At 46.9% G+C, this 16,916-nt stretch overlaps 1 protein-coding gene across 6 annotated transcripts in view; it reads right to left on the bottom strand.

Moving 5' to 3' along the window:
- The window catches only part of MIS18BP1 (MIS18 binding protein 1), a 772,466-nt gene that overhangs the window by 423,668 nt on the left and 331,882 nt on the right, over positions 1–16,916 (bottom strand). For all 6 annotated transcript variants that reach the window (XM_085627030.1, XM_085627029.1, XM_085627031.1 and 3 more), the window contains one exon: positions 12,245–12,375. In XM_085627030.1, coding sequence (XP_085483156.1) covers positions 12,245–12,375 — 131 coding nt within the window. The remainder of the gene's footprint in view (positions 1–12,244; positions 12,376–16,916) is intronic.

Here is a 16,916-nt window from a genome sequence, read left to right as displayed (position 1 = left end):
ATATATATATATATATGTATATACTCTAAGTAAGATTAAAGAAAAAAGTTCCTCTTATATCAAATAAAGAGGCTGACCTTAATTGAAGAGATGACGCAGTACCGCTTGGCCCACAGCTGCATCCTCACGCTGGTTAGATTTTAGACAGTAATGTTTTGTAAAAGTGTGGACATTTTTCCATGTCGCAGCACGGCATATCTTATCCAATGTCACTCCAGCAAACAGAGCTGCTGACGTAGAAACTTTCCTGGTGAAGTGGTGCGCTTTAGCTCTTATTGCTAGAGGCTTGTTAGACTTGTCGTGACAGAACTGGATTGCAGAAGAGACCCACATGGCAACCGTGGCCTTAGTTACTGCTGTTCCTTGTTTTCCTTGTTCGTAAGTGACCAGTAACTGATTTGTCTTCCTTATGTATTTTGTTTTATGCAGGTAGAATTTTAAACCATCTCTTAATATCCAACGCATGCAAAGCCCGTTCTGCTGGGCTACATGGGTTTGGAAAGAAAGATTGCAAATTTCACTGGTTCGTTGAGGTGAGACTGTGTCGGGACTTTTGGGATAAAAGTCAGATTTGGTCACAGATCTACATAATTCTCAGTAAAATGCAGAAAAGGTTTCTTGATTGTAAAAGTTTGTATTTCACTAATCCTCCTCGCAGATGTGAGAGCCAGTAGAGGGCCACCTTCCAGGTGGGAAACTTGAGCTCTGCTTTGTGAATTGGCTCAACCGGCTGTCTCATCAACTGTGTCACAACTAAGATAAGTTTCCATTGCGGAGGGGACGCACGTACCGGGGGAAATGCGAAGAAGAGATACCTCATGAATTGTTTTATAAGTCTAGAGGCACAGAGAGAAGGAACTTGAGGAGACTTCCTAGAACGGCAAATTGCAGCCAGGTAAGCCTTCATTGAAGAGAAAGTGGGACCTGATTTCGCCAGTGAGTGGAGATACGGTAAAATCTGCTCAGGACATGCTTGAAGCGGGTGAAGATTGTTTTGCTGGCACCAGAAACAGAATCGCTTCCATTTTAGACTATGTTTTGATAGTGCTATCCGCTCGGGATTTGGCAATAACTTCCCTGCACTCCTGCAATATCCAAATCCCTGAATTTTAAGAACTCAGGAGCCATGCGTGAGATTGCGGGTCCGGTTGATTCACTTGGCCTTTGTCCCTCGATAACAGAGATGGACACGCCTGCAGGCGAATGGGCTTAAACTCAAACAGCAGGAGTAGCTTCGAGAACCAGTACTTTCTGGGCCATCGTGGCACTCTCAGGATCCGAGCGACAGACTTCCGATTTCATCTTGGTTAATACCCTGGGAATTAACGGGATGGGGGAAAAGCGTAAACATATATCCCGGACCATCGCATTAATGGGGCATTCCCCCCTTGACCCTGGTAGAGGGAATGTACAGCCATAATACTAGCATTTGGCGTTCTCCTTCGTCGCGAAGAGGTCCAACGCTGGTTTCACCCACTTTCGAATTAGCTTGTCGAGTTGGGACTGCTCGAGCTCCCACTCGTGATATCTGGTCTGAGTTCTGCTTAAGGTGTGTGCCAGAGTATTGTGCAGACCTCTGACATGCTCGGCTTTAAAGAGATTCCATTCTGTGTCATCCAATCCCATAATTCCTACGCTTCCTGAGATAGCGTAATGGATATTGTTTCCCCATTTGTTGATTTAATACATGCTGGTCGTATTGTCCGAACGAACCAACACTGAGGATCCCGCTATTCTCGGCAAGAAAGCCTGATGGCTTTGAGTTCTAGACGGTTGATGGGCTGATGTTTCTGCGCAGAGGACCATTTGCCCTGAATTTGTAATTCTTGCAGGTGACTTTCCCAGCCCTCCATGGAGGCGTCTGTTGTTAGTATGAAGTCTGGGATAGTCTGGAGAAAATTGTACAAGATTTGGTGCATGAAACCACCATTGCAGTGCGTTTAGCATTTGTGCTGTGATCTGAATTCCGCCCCTCGAAGGATCTCAAAGCCCGTTGTCATTGCTTTTGTAACTGTTCTTGAAGAGGCCTAATTTTCAGTCCGGCTAGTGGCACCAGATTTATTGCTGGAGAACAAAGGAGCGACTTGTACATTCGTACAGAAACTGACCCTTTTTAGGTCTCGCCTGGCTATCGCGTAAGCGATAGCTCAGCGAGACTTATGTAGGGGCTTCAGAAAATGCTCCCAAAGGATTCCCAGGCGGATCGGGTGGCGTTTACGCGCACAACCACGCGCATTCCATTTGCCACCAGGTACTTCCTGCGCGTGCGCCGACTCACGCATTCAGAGATTTAGTAAGGGGCACAAGACCTTAGGAATGCGGTTTATGGCCAGAGCATGTGAGGCATTCAAGCGCGAAGCTGGCATCTGCGCACACTGCTGCATTACACACTGCTGCATTACACACTGCTGCACACCGCACACTGCTGCACGCCGCACACTGCTACACGAAACACACTGCTGCACGCCACACACTGCTGCACGCCACACACTGCTGCACGCCACACACTGCTGCACGCCACACACTGCTGCACGCCTCACACTGCTGCACGCCGCACACTGCTGCACGCCGCACGCCGCTGCACGCCACACACTGCTGCACGCCACACACTGCTGCACGCCGCACACTGCTGCATGCCGCACACTGCTGCACGGCACACACTGCTGCACGGCACACACTGCAGCACGCCGCACACTGCTGCACGCCACGCACTGCTGCACACTGCTGCTGCATGCAGCACACTGCTGCACGCCTCACACTGCTGCACGCCACACACTGCTGCACGCCACAAACTGCTGCACGCCACACACTGCTGCACGCCACACACTGCTGCACGCCTCACACTGCTGCACGCCGCACACTGCTGCACGCCGCACACTGCTGCACGCCACACACTGCTGCACGACGCTGCACGCCACACACTGCTGCACGCCACACACTGCTGCATGCCGCACACTGCTGAACGCCGCACACTGCTGCACGCCGCACACTGCTGCACGGAACACTGCTGCACGCCACACACAGCTGCACGCCACACACAGCTGCACGCCACACACAGCTGCACGCCACACAATGCTACACGAAACACTGCTGCACGGCACACACTGCTGCACGCCACACACTGCTGCACGCCACACACTGCTGCACACTGCTGCATTACTCACTGCTGCATGCTGCACGACACTGCTGCACGCCGCACACTGCTGCACGCCGCTGCACGCCACACAGTGCTGCATGCCTCACACTGCTACACGAAACACTGCTGCACGCCACACACTGCTGCACGCCTCACACTGCTGCACGCCGCACACTGCTGCAAGCCGCACACTGCTGCACGCCTCACGCATTCAGAGATTTAGTAAGGGGCACAAGACCTTAGGAATGCGGTTTATGGCCAGAGCATGTGAGGCATTCAAGCGCGAAGCTGCATTACACACTGCTGCACACCGCACACTGCTGCACGCCGCACACTGCTACACGAAACACTGCTGCACGCCACACACTGCTGCACGCCACACACTGCTGCACGCCACACACTGCTGCACGCCACACACTGCTGCACGCCACACACTGAGCACGCCACACACTGCTGCACGCCTCACACTGCTGCACGCCGCACGCCGCTGCACGCCACACACTGCTGCACGCCACACACTGCTGCACGCCGCACACTGCTGCATGCCGCACACTGCTGCACGGCACACACTGCTGCACGGCACACACTGCTGCACGCCGCACACTGCTGCACGCCACGCACTGCTGCACACTGCTGCTGCATGCAGCACACTGCTGCACGCCTCACACTGCTGCACGCCACACACTGCTGCACGCCACAAACTGCTGCACGCCACACACTGAGCACTCCACACACTGCTGCACGCCGCACACTGCTGCACGCCTCACACTGCTGCACGCCGCACACTGCTGCACGCCACACACTGCTGCACGCCACACACTGCTGCACGCCGCTGCACGCCACACACTGCTGCACGCCACACACTGCTGCATGCCGCACACTGCTGAACGCCGCACACTGCTGCACGCCGCACACTGCTGCACGGAACACTGCTGCACGCCACACACAGCTGCACGCCACACACAGCTGCACGCCACACACAGCTGCACGAAACACTGCTGCACGGCACACACTGCTGCACGCCACACACTGCTGCACGCCGCACACTGCTGCACACTGCTGCATTACTCACTGCTGCATGCTGCACGACACTGCTGCACGCCGCTGCACGCCACACAGTGCTGCATGCCTCACACTGCTACACGAAACACTGCTGCACGCCACACACTGCTGCACGCCTCACACTGCTGCACGCCGCACACTGCTGCAAGCCGCACACTGCTGCACGCCTCACACTGCTGCACGCCTCACACTGCTGCACGCCGCACACTGCTGCACGCCGCACCCTGCTACACGAAACACTGCTGCACACCACACACTGCTGCACGCCACACACTGCTGCACGCCACCCATTGCTGCACGCCGCACAATGCTACACGAAACACTGCTGCACGCCACACACGGCTGCACGGCACACACTGCTGCACGCCGCACACTGCTGCACGCCGCACACTGCTGCACGCCACGCACTGCTGCACACTGCTGCTGCACGCAGCACACTGCTGCACGCCGCTGCATGCCACACAGCGCTGCATGCCTCACACTGCTACATGAAACACAGCTGCACGCCACACACTGCTGCACGCCACACACTGCTGCACGCCGCACACTGCTACACGCCGCACACTGCTACACGCCGCACACTGCTGCACGAAACACTGCTGCACGCCACACACTGCTGCACGCCGCACACTGCTGCACGAAACACTGCTGCACGCCTCACACTGCTGCACGCCACACACTGCTGCACGCCACAAACTGCTGCACGCCACAAACTGCTGCACGCCACACACTGAGCACGCCACACACTGAGCACGCCACACACTGCTGCACGCCACACACTGCTGCACGCCTCACACTGCTGCACGCCTCACACTGCTGCACGCCACACACTGCTGCACGCCGCTGCACGCCGCTGCACGCCACACACTGCTGCACGCCACACACTGCTGCATGCCGCACACGGCTGCACGCCGCACACTGCTGCACGCCACACACTGCTGCACGCCGCACACTGCAGCACGCCGCACACTGCTGCACGAAACACTGCTGCACGCCACACACAGCTGCACGCCACACACAGCTGCACGCCGCACAATGCTACACGAAACACTGCTGCACGGCACACACTGCTGCACGCCACACACTGCTGCACGCCGCACACTGCTGCACACTGCTGCATTACTCACTGCTGCATGCTGCACGACACTGCTGCACGCTGCACACTGCTGCACGCCGCACACTGCTGCACGCCACACAGTGCTGCATGCCTCACACTGCTACACGAAACACTGCTGCACGCCACACACTGCTGCACGCCTCACACTGCTGCACGCCGCACACTGCTGCACGCCGCACACTGCTGCATGCGTCACACTGCTGCACGACTCACACTGCTGCACGCCGCACACTGCTGCACGCCGCTGCATGCCACACAGCGCTGCATGCCTCACACTGCTACATGAAACACAGCTGCACGCCACACACTGCTGCACGCCACACACTGATGCACGCCACACACTGATGCATGCCGCACACTGCTACACGCCGCACACTGCTACACGCCGCACACTGCTGCACGCCGCACACTGCTACACGCCGCACACTGCTACACGCCGCACACTGCCGCACACTGCTGCACGAAACACTGCTGCACGCCACACACTGCTGCACGCCGCACACTGCTGCACGAAACACTGCTGTACGCCACACACTGCTGCATGCTGCACGACACTGCTGCACGCCACACAGTGCTGCATGCCTCACACTGCTACACGAAACACTGCTGCACGCCACACACTGCTGCACGCCGCACACTGCTGCATGCCACACACTGCTGCACGCCACACACTGCTGCACGCCACACACTGCTGCACGCCGCTGCACGCCACACACTGCTGCACGCCGCACACTGCTGCACGCCCCACAATGCTGCACGCCCCACACTGCTGCACGCCCCACACTGCTGCACGCCCCACACTGCTTTTATGCGAGTTTATGCTACTGACATTGTAAATGACAATGCCTTTTATTTGTTTTAAAACCAAAACATAAATAAAAGGCATTGTAATTTTACAATGCCAATAGCTCAAACTCTTATAAATGCGAGACCTATTGCATTGCAAATGCTTGTTTATATGGTCTTCGCAAGCGTTTGTAGACGTATCTGTCTTTTGTGAGATAGGAACGCTTTGCATTGAATGGTGTCTATGGACGCTCTCAGGAAGGATATGTCTTGACTGGGATGGAACAAGGATTTCTCTTTGTTTAAAGTGAGTCTCAACATCCTGATCATGTGAAGGCAGGTGCTCATAGCTCGACTGGCCTCCTGTGCTATTGGTGCTTTGAACAGCCTGTCGTCGAAATACATGAATAATTGAAGCCCCTGAGATCGCAGGGCTGCTGCTACGTGCGCTAGGCTCTTGGTGAAAATCTGTGATGCCGATTTGAGGCCAAACTAAAATACTTTAAATTGGTAGTGGGTACCAGCCACCTTGAATCTTAATAATTTCTGATGCTTCAAATGGATTGGGATATGAAAATATGCGTCGTCCATGTCTAGCGAAGTCATGAAATCTCCTTTGTTTAAGAGACCTAGGATGTCGGAAAGCGTTACCATTCTGAACGTCTGTCTCTTGAGAAACTTGTTGAGATTCCTTAGGTCCAGAATTGGTCTCCATTTTCCATTAATGTCAGAAGCAACGTACCCCATAAAATCAACATTGGACCCATCAAAACCTTGAGCTACTATGTCTGGGGAACATAGACTATTAGTAGACATAGTACAACCATATTTATCATTGAAATAATTCTCTGATTATTGACCAAGTCAGCCATTAGCTCCAAATTTTCATTTAAGAATTTAACTACACATTTGGGTGAACTTAAACTCTCAACTTCGAGGGCACATATATTGAGTAAAGAAAGTAAAATACCTCTCTCGAAAAATTTGGTCTTCATGAACAGAAGGAGTACCGGTTATACAAGAAACCTCACTGCTTTTAGTGGAAAACCTTCTACTTTTGTAAATGGTTCTCTTCTTGTCATCCTTACAAGCTCTGGCAAAATGTCCCACCCTACCACATTGGATGCATTCCTTACCGATGGCGGGACAAAATTTAAATGAAGCTACATGTTTGGTACTACCACACCTATAACATATTATACTCTTCTCACCGCCTTTAACTCCTAGAGGATGTTTAACTGAGTTACTGCCAGAATTATTCATGGCGCAAACTTCATCAACAGTCTTGTTGCTCTTATCACCCTTAGCATTAACATCCTCAATAGTTTTCATCCACTTTTCGGATTGTTCAAATGCTTTCGCAGTCGCTGTGGTGTCATGTAGATTAGCGTTTCCTAGAATCCACAACTGCTCTTGCGCTTTTTTGCTTCTAACATTCAATTATCTGAACTCTAATCATGTCATCAGAAATAATACCAAAATTACACGAAATTACTAATGTTCTAAGAGCAGTTAAAAAATCATCAAAAGATTCAGAATCCCTTTATTATCTAGTATAAAATTTGTATCTATTTAAAGCTATGCTGGTGGTGGGTTTAAATCGCGTTTCCATGTGTAGTAATGCTTCATTAAAAGTGTCGAGTTCACCTTGCACTAAAGGAAGAGTTCTGAAAATGGCTCGACCTTCCGACCCTAAACAATGAAGGAAAGTATTTTTTTTCCTTTCATTACCCATTCTGTCACCATCAATAGCCTTCAAGTACATTAAAAACACCTCCTTCCATCTGGACCAAGGAATAGGAGGGTCCCCATTACATTGAAGAAACTTGGAAGGTGCTTCAAATTGCATGTTAAACGTGGATATTAACAATAGGGACAGAAATATAGTAATATTACTAAAACTTCACTGTATTAATTATCAAAAAAACAAATGACAAAATAAAAACAGATAAATAAGTATGAAAAGCTGTGCACATCAGCGTGATGTGCAATGATCAATAAATATAGCTTCGATGTATGACAAAACATGCAAGTCAAGAGTTCCTCTTGTTAGTGTCAAAATGAGGTGCTAATTACATGTAAGCCAAACGCTGTATCTGCCAAACGCTTTGATGAGCCGCCGATAAGTATCAAAGATGTTTGCGTATAATTTGATGTATCGACATGTACATCGTTGTTGACAAAAATTACACACGGTCACAAATTGCACAGAGATGTGTGTATCACCGATGAAGATGGGGATCCAAAATGGTGTTACGTCACGCTTTGACGTGGGAACGAACATCACATCCACGTAGCGTGATGACGCAGGAACGCTTCCACCATAATCTGCAGCTTACGTTGCGCTCTTGTGTTGGAACATCACCTCCACGAATTACCCCGTGATGATCCAGTGGAGCTTTCACCTTGCTCTGCAGCCTCCCTCCCAGCACAATGACGTGGTAGTCTTCACGTCTGCCAGCAGCTTCAGTGAGGCAGTCTGTGTCTTCTCAATTCCAGGCAAGTGCGTGGAGCTTTCACCTTGCTCTGCAGCCTCCCTCCCAGCACAATGACGTGGTAGTCTTCACGTCTGCCAGCAGCTTCAGTGAGGCAGTCTGTGTCTTCTCAATTCCAGGCAAGTGCGTAGTACACATGGAACCGCGTGGATGTCATCACAATCTTAGCATTTAGTTTGTGTGGGTGATATAACGGCCAAACGTTCAAAAGATGCCGAGCCATAAAATATTCCAATATTGTCCAAAATTCGTATTTTGTAAAAACAAGCTCTGTAGACGATCAGGAAAAAACGATGGTGGAAAATAAAATCAATAGCACCAACCACATGAATTCAAATGTTCCATATATAATGAATACTTCAGCAAGATAAAATATTAAAATCCCAAGAAAATTGTACTGCTTCTGTGCCCCAGAAAGTAGCAGGAACGCTGTAACTCGTCGCCAAATGTAAAATTCCAATAAAAATAGAAGCAGGAATCCAAATAAAAGGTAGAAACTGTTTAATCATAGGGCACAGTACTCCTCATTCAAAGCCCAGGAGTAGAATAAAATGGAGATTCCAGTTCTAACTGTAATCACCATAACAGCAAGCAGGTGCAGAAGTCAAAGGAATACAAGGACTATTAAAGGTGCAGGGACACAATGTATAAACAACAATATAATTAGAAATGTAACAAAGGTCCAACACCCAGAGATCTGTTGTTACTTTGCAGCACTAGTGGACATAGCTGGAAATCTTCGTACCCACAGGCTGGGAGGGGAGGGGGACTGGTACCCTGGTGTGATCATTGGTTTCTGCCTGAATCGCGACCTTGTTGAGGCATTCACTTGCGGCCTCCCTGGCGACAGAAACCAGCTGTAGATGACGGACGGTAAGATGGATGATTATAAGATTGTCGATATTGTGACTGGTATGGCTGATACTGTTAAGCCCTCTGGTGACCTCCCTTGTAAGTTGCGAATCCTCATCCTCTAGCACCTCTGAAAGGCACCCTTCTGTATTGTAGTGTGCCCAATAACTTCGCGGGGTCATGATCATTTTTAATTGCCAACAGTGCCTAATCTATATGCTTTCCAAAGAGTGACTCACCTTTGAAAGCCACATTCAGAACCTTTGTCTGCACCTCAGGTCTAAAGGTGGTTGCTTTCAGTCATCCTTGACGTCGGAGCAGAGCAGCTCCCGCCTGTTGTCTAAAGCGAGTATTGGCCACGTCAAAAGGAACAGTCAATGGCTTCTGAAGCTGCACGCTCACCTTCCACTATTATCTTATTTGTCTCTTGTCTTTTATCTTCAGGGATAAGGTCTATTCACCCTGCCATGTCAGACCACATTTGACAGTAATAGCGGCCAATAATGGCTGGGGCATTCGCTGCCCTAATTGTCACAACTGCCATAGAAGAAAAACGTTTTCCTTAAATGCCCATCCTACGCCCTTCCTTATCTGGAGGAGTAGTAATCAGGGTAGCAGGGTTTTTAGAGCATCTTTGTGCAGTTTGACAAATGACCGAATCCAGCTTGGGATGCCCAATGAGGCAAGATGGAGAGTCATCTGGAGCCCTGTACGTCTTCTCAACATGCGGTAGCACTGGTGGTATGGACGCTGGTGTCTTCATTATCTTGATGCCTTCCTGACATATATGATCTATATATACAGCGTACCAATTTCCTCGTGTCTTCCTTGAAGTCATATAAGAAGCATTCGGTCTGTTTTACTGCAATAGACAGATGAAGCCTGTAGGCAGCCCTCTGCATTAGGTTATGAAATACTCGGATATCTTCAAGAGGAAAGTCTGATAGAAGGTGCGGAGGAGGGGAGGGAGTTGAAATAAGAGTCATGCCATGGGGCAGTAGCAGCGACTGGATCCGGCAGCTCACCTTCCTCTCTGTCCTCTTCCGAAGAGGAAGTGTCATGTGCTCTAGGGTTGGCAGTTCCGGGGTCTGGAATATTCGCAGGTGTGCTAGACAGTTGAGCAGCTGGCGTACTTGAAGGATATTCTTGAAGCACCGCCCTGTCTGGTTGATTCTGTTGTAGTGAAAACCTATGTCGGTAATCCGCCAACATGGCCTGTAGATCTCGTATCAAGGATGGTGGAAGATGGGCCATGTCCCTGGGGCGTGGCTGTGGTTGAAAACTATATTGATAACTGACGTGGAGCCATATACCCCTGTTCGTAGTATTGCGTCTCATCAGGATAGTCCTCATTATCGCCATCCTCTTGACACTTTATGTGAAGCTCCGATGGGTTGTGAGCAACCCCATAAAGACCATCATCGTCATCTACATCCTCTTCTACATAACCCTCCAGCAGGTGTGACGGAAGCAAGGGCGAAACATTGCGATACTCTTGCATGGATGGCCATAGCAACGTCTCAGTTACTCTGGTGACTTGGGTAATCCTCGTTGATGGTGCACAAATCACAGGAAAAGGAAATTCCATTGTTGATGGTGTCATCGTCAACGGTATCTTCGTTGATGTCGTAGACGGTGTCGTCATCAACGGAACACTCGTCGATGAATCGGTCATCGTCGGGATCTTCACTGACGACATCTTAGTCAACAAGGGAGCATCGACGGCCTCGACGACAATGGGGTCCTCGTCGTCGATCGATGCAGACTCCAGTAGATAGTATAGGAGCCTGGATCGCCATCATTGTCACAGCTGTCGTCGATGTAATACAGAATGTTGTCGACGATGAGTTTTTAAGGGTTTTCTTACCCACAGGATATGATGAGGAAGTTCTAGGATGATCTCCTTCCTTGCTGATAGGCATAGAAGGCATAGATAATGTTGTATCAGAGGAGTGTTTAGAAACATCCTCTTTTCTTGAAGTCTTGGAATCCTGGGAAGGCTTGTGACGTTTTCTTCCTTCACCTGAGGAACTGTCCTTCGATTTGGCCCTGTTATGGGACGTAGAGGCTCTGCCATCTTCCTCATCAGAAGAATGCGACTGGTGTTTAGTGGTCTGAAGCCACACTAACAACCTTCCCTCTCTGTCCTTGAGGGTTTTATTTGAGAAGGTGTGGCAGATCTTACATTCTCTCACCTCATGCCTTGGATAAAGGCAATAAATACACTCCTTATGTGGATCATACACATAGACTCTTTTCTTGCCACAGGTTTCACATGGGCGGAAAAGGCCTTTTCTGTCTGGCATGTCAAAATTTAAGAAAGCTGAAGAGAAAAACTGAGTAGCACTCAGGGAGACTCCCTTCCACACGACGTGCGGTGAAAATATGAAGAGAACTTGCTTCTGCTGGGAGTGTTCTATAGGGTGCTAACAGCTGATTGGCTGGATTCCAACATTTAGTCTTATTTTCTTTAAAAGGACATAGATAGGCTACTGTTTAGATGACCTTCAGCTATTATAGACTATGAAGCTTTTAAAGCACTGCTTGAATATTTTACTGTGGGACTCCCATCTCGACAACGGGCAATGATTAAGGCATGTGAATCTATGAAAGATATCCTGATAATGTGCAATATTGTCCTATTTGGCCTTCTCAGGTTTATTTTGAACCATAAGGCGTTTGACCTAATAGTTTATAATATCACTAGCACTCCTTAACGGTGATATTTGGAGTGTTGAATGATTAACCGTTATATGACCACTCTATCAAGTATTGTCCACTTAACCACTTACTAACCTGATTGCTTCATAGAAATTGAATCCATCTTTCCTTTCAGCTCGTAGACACTTCCAGTTACAGTTTTCACTTGGTTCCTCCGAATACGTTCTGCAATAACATTGCTGTGCCAAAAGGTTCCACCTTCATTGCTGCAGAAGATAGATGAAAAGGAGGTATAAGAAAAAACTTCAGGGGCTGGAAATGATGGATCACGTAGAGCATAGGTAACGGTGTTAAGGAAGCATGCTTCTGTATTTAATCTTTCACCTACTCTTCACCAGCTGTCAGGAAACGAGAATCTACACCTAAACATAAGTGAGCACTTCATTTTGTTGGAAACAAGGAAGAACAGTTCTTAAGTGCAAGTTCTGTGTGAGACAAGACATATGTGACAGCAGTTCCTTAGTGTGGAAATTGTAGAAATCCATTATTTTCGTTTTTCACAGCATCGAGCAAATTATTTCAGAACACAAAACAGGACCACTCTCTCTCAGAAGCTATTGGAGCAACATAGTTTCCAGTGTTGCAACCTTCTCCGAGGGATCTAAGAAGGTAACAATCAGAATATAAAATTTCCTAGCTATTATGAAGGAAAGTTTCAATTCTATTAAGGATGCAGAGGCAAGGATTATGATTAACTCTCATTTATTCCACTCAGGAGCCTAAAACAACACATTTTTATTCAAAGACTACAAATCCCATGAGTCTGTGCAACACGTCAACAGTATAACCATAGAGTAAGTCCCATTTAAGCAACATCAAGGAACAGCACTTTCCCTTTCTTTGAGGGAAACATCCTGAGGTCCAATTTTCTTTCAGTAGTCCTGCTTCTGGTCTGATCCTGTAAAAAACGAAAATATGACAGCAATAAAATCTCACCATGTGGCACAGGTTTAAAATTATACGCAATGTCAGCAATACTGGTGTTAGTCGAAATATGCAACAATGAACTACAATGATCCTTCCATGAATCGATAGATACAGTTAAAATCAAAATCACTTAACCAAGTATTAATTGAACATTAGTATTGGTCCCCAAATTCAGCATATACTTATCCAACACTGTAGACTTCAGAGGACATCGGGAGGGTAACAGGTGTTAACCAAGATAGGATGGATAATCCTCGCCTCTGCGTCCTTAATATAATTGAAACTTTCCTTCACAATGGCTAGAAAATGTTATTTTCTATGTCAGGACCGGAGGCACAGATTATGCTAGTTTAAAGCTAGTTGACAAGCAGTGAAACCATGACAGTAATTTGTTTGAAATAAAATGTTTTAAATGTGGAATCGGAAGACTAGGCAGCTTCCCAAGGAGAAGACCTTCGAGGCCATAGCCCATCTGGTAGAGTGTGCCCATAAGGCGGCGGTCCCCATCAAAACCTGCTTCTTGCAGGATCCATCTCACCCAGCGGGCAATTGTCGCTGCTGAGATTGGCTTGAAAGGCTTCTTGAGGAAGAGAAACAGTCAAGCTGTTCCTGGTGGTCTATATTCCTCCGTCATAGACTCATAGGCACCTCAGATAGGGTACCAAGCACAATTTTGGATGACCTGGAAACGTTGGGTAGTGGACCTCCCTCGTATTGTATTTGGTGTGCTGAGAAATAGTGAACGACACCCCCTCCAGAATGAACATGCGTGCTGTGATATCTAAGGTCCGAATGTTAGAAACTCGTTTGCACAAGACGAGAGATAACAGGATTGCCAACTTACCTGTTAATTCCTTATGGTACAAATATGGATTATCCTGCCATAATTGCAGCAATTGGAGTATTACTGTTGCACTTGCCAGACTGCCAGGCATCCATCGTAATGCACTGCCTTGAATCCAAATGGAAATATTAGATCCAAATTAAAAAACAAAGAAGGTTGCTCCAACATGTCATTTTATTTCAAGACATGGGTTGTTGTACTTTCATTGCTTCATGAAATGTATTTCTCCTATATGTCAATCCATAATGAAAATGCTTAAGAAACACCAACGTGTGTTTATTTAGCCCCAATGCATTCCCGGCAACCTCCTGCCCTTCGTCGGTGGGTTATCTCTGAAAAGAAGTGAATGAATAGCGAAAATGAGTCGACAACATTTACAACAGAACCATGTATATAATCATGTGTTGGTTCGAATTGCTAGTGCTCCGGAAGGTATCTTAAGTGAGCATGCCTGTGTATACACGTGTATAGTGAACTATCCCTAATTATCTATAAATGCACATGCTCGAAAAAAATTGCTGAAAGTCAGTAAAACATTAGAAACTAACGAGTTCAAAAGATAACTGTGCAGAGAGCCCGGGTAAACCTAATAAGCAAAATATAAAACGTGAAGAAGTTGGACCCTAACCGTATCAAAACCGAAGTGTCCGTGTTTGTTTCACCCATTAAAACACCGACGATTAAACAAGATGAGAGAAGGTGAAGAAAATACAAATACCTCGTGTTGTTAAAGAATATTCCCCGTGTTGCTCCGAGAACGCAAATGCTCGCTACTATATTGAAGTGCTCGACACTTATAGAGAACGGACTCATGCAATGACGTATGTGTTACTGGGGGCCATCTTGCAAAGGTTTTACGTCTGGGAAAGGGTAACGAAAGTCAATGGTGAATCTAAACATGTAATGATGATTAAACTAAAAAGGTGAATGGAGTGTATTACATGCAAACAAACAAAACGCGGTCCAAAAATATATAAGAGCAATTGGGGTGGAAATGTGAGAGGACAAACGGGCGATAAGAGTATTATGGTGTGTGGAGTGTAAATAAAGGCTAACAAACGAAGTATACAAAAACATAAATCATTTAGAAATGTGACGGGATAAACAAACGTGAGAGCATAATTGAAAGTGTGTAAAGTGTGAATATAAACTAACCATAGGATACACAAGAATATTTGGAAACGCAATTCATTTAGAAAGAAACTAAAGGTGAAAGAATGGCATATTTCATCAGACTCACAATGAAAAATGAATAAACAAGGAATAAAAATCGAAATAAAGAATGAATGAGATGTGAGAGCATGATTAGCTTTACAGAGAGTGAAAGTGTATGAATAATGAATGAGAAACGAGAAGGATTGGAGATAAGAAACGTGAGCGCATGATCAGCTTAAAAAGTGTGAAAAATGTAAATGTGAACTAACAACAAGATGTACAAAAGCGTTTGGAAAGGTAAGACCTTTGGAAAAAACGTAAGTCCTTTAGAAAGAAGAAAGAAAAGAAAAAAGAGATAAACTATGAATAAAAGAATAGCACATTACATCAGACTCAGAGTAAAATGAAAAATGAGTACGCAAAGAATAAGCAACAGAATAACGAATGACATGAGAAAGAGAAGATCAAAAAGAGGCAAAATAGATCAAACATAATAACTGTATTCAATGCGATCATTAAGTCTGTGTGGCGTCAAAGAGTTCATCTTTTTTATCCAAAACGTTTCACGCTGGATTAGAAACTTCCGATTGTCCCTTCCTTCCTTGATCTAGACTACTTCACAAACTTGAAACCATAGTTGGCTGACGTTATGATGATGGGTGGAAAAATGAGTGGCTACTACTGACTTCAGGTTGTTGTTCCTGATGTTGCTTTTGTGTTTATTTATCCTTATCTTGATTTTCCGCTCGGTTTTGCCTAAGTATATCAGCCCACAGGGGCATTTAAATAGATATACAAGAGTTTTGGAATCACAAGTGGCAGTAGTGAAGAGTCGTATTTTGTATCCCTGTGTTGGATGGTTTACTGTGTTTCCTTTAATGATGTTATCACAATTGCCACAGTTGTGGCATGGGATCATACCTTTAAACATTACATTGCCAGTGTTAGATCGTTTGGATTTTAATAGCTCTGCCAGATTTTTTCTCCGCTCATATGCAAAAAGTGGTTTGCCTACGAATTATTGTTTGAAATCCGGCTCCTGTTGGAGCAATGGCCAGTGTTTAAGAATGATCTTCTTTATTCCTTGACTCTCTGTGGAAAATTTCGACACCATGACTACTCTATTTGTTGATGTCTTCTTTTTGTGAGTCGTTAAAAGTGGAGTATGAGGGACTTCAGAAGTCTGTTTCATTGCTTTATCTAAGATTTCCTCCGGATATCCTCTGTCATGAAACCGCTCCACCATGTTTGTGAGATTATCCGGAAGTTGTAGTGGATCTGAAACAATCCTCTTCACCCTGATTAATTGGGAGTAATTCCCCACTCCCTCCCCCACCTCCATACCCCTTTGGAATGAGGGAAGCAGATGTTCCTTTGCCTGTATTCTGGAGGAGCTTATGCCCCCCCCGCATTATATTCCATATTCAGAGATAAGTATCACTCTGACTTGTTATATATTTATTCGGGGCTTCCGTGTGTGCTGAGGGTTTTATGTTCATTGCCTGCTGTGTAACGTTTGACCATTGCTACCACACTTAATAAATTATTATTATTTTTTTAAACTGTGCTCTGGGCAGAGTTTGCGGCCGGACGTTATTTTAATTTATTGTTACACTATTTTTATTGCCCTGACAGACGGAACGCTGTAACAAGCACTTCCTTGTGCCTCTCTCTGCAGCGCTGTAATTAACAGTAGGTAAAGTTGCAGCCTTGAAAGTAATGCGTTTACCTCCCTGGGAAGGAGCAAAGGCTGAGCTGCATCTGCGTCATGTCAAACTCGAGACCTGTTTTAATCCCTGCTAGTTACTGTATGTATAATTT

This window comes from Triturus cristatus, chromosome 9 (assembly GCF_964204655.1).
Source record: "Triturus cristatus chromosome 9, aTriCri1.1, whole genome shotgun sequence".
Taxonomy (NCBI): domain Eukaryota; kingdom Metazoa; phylum Chordata; class Amphibia; order Caudata; family Salamandridae; genus Triturus; species Triturus cristatus.
This window is presented reverse-complemented; position numbering and strand designations above follow the sequence as displayed.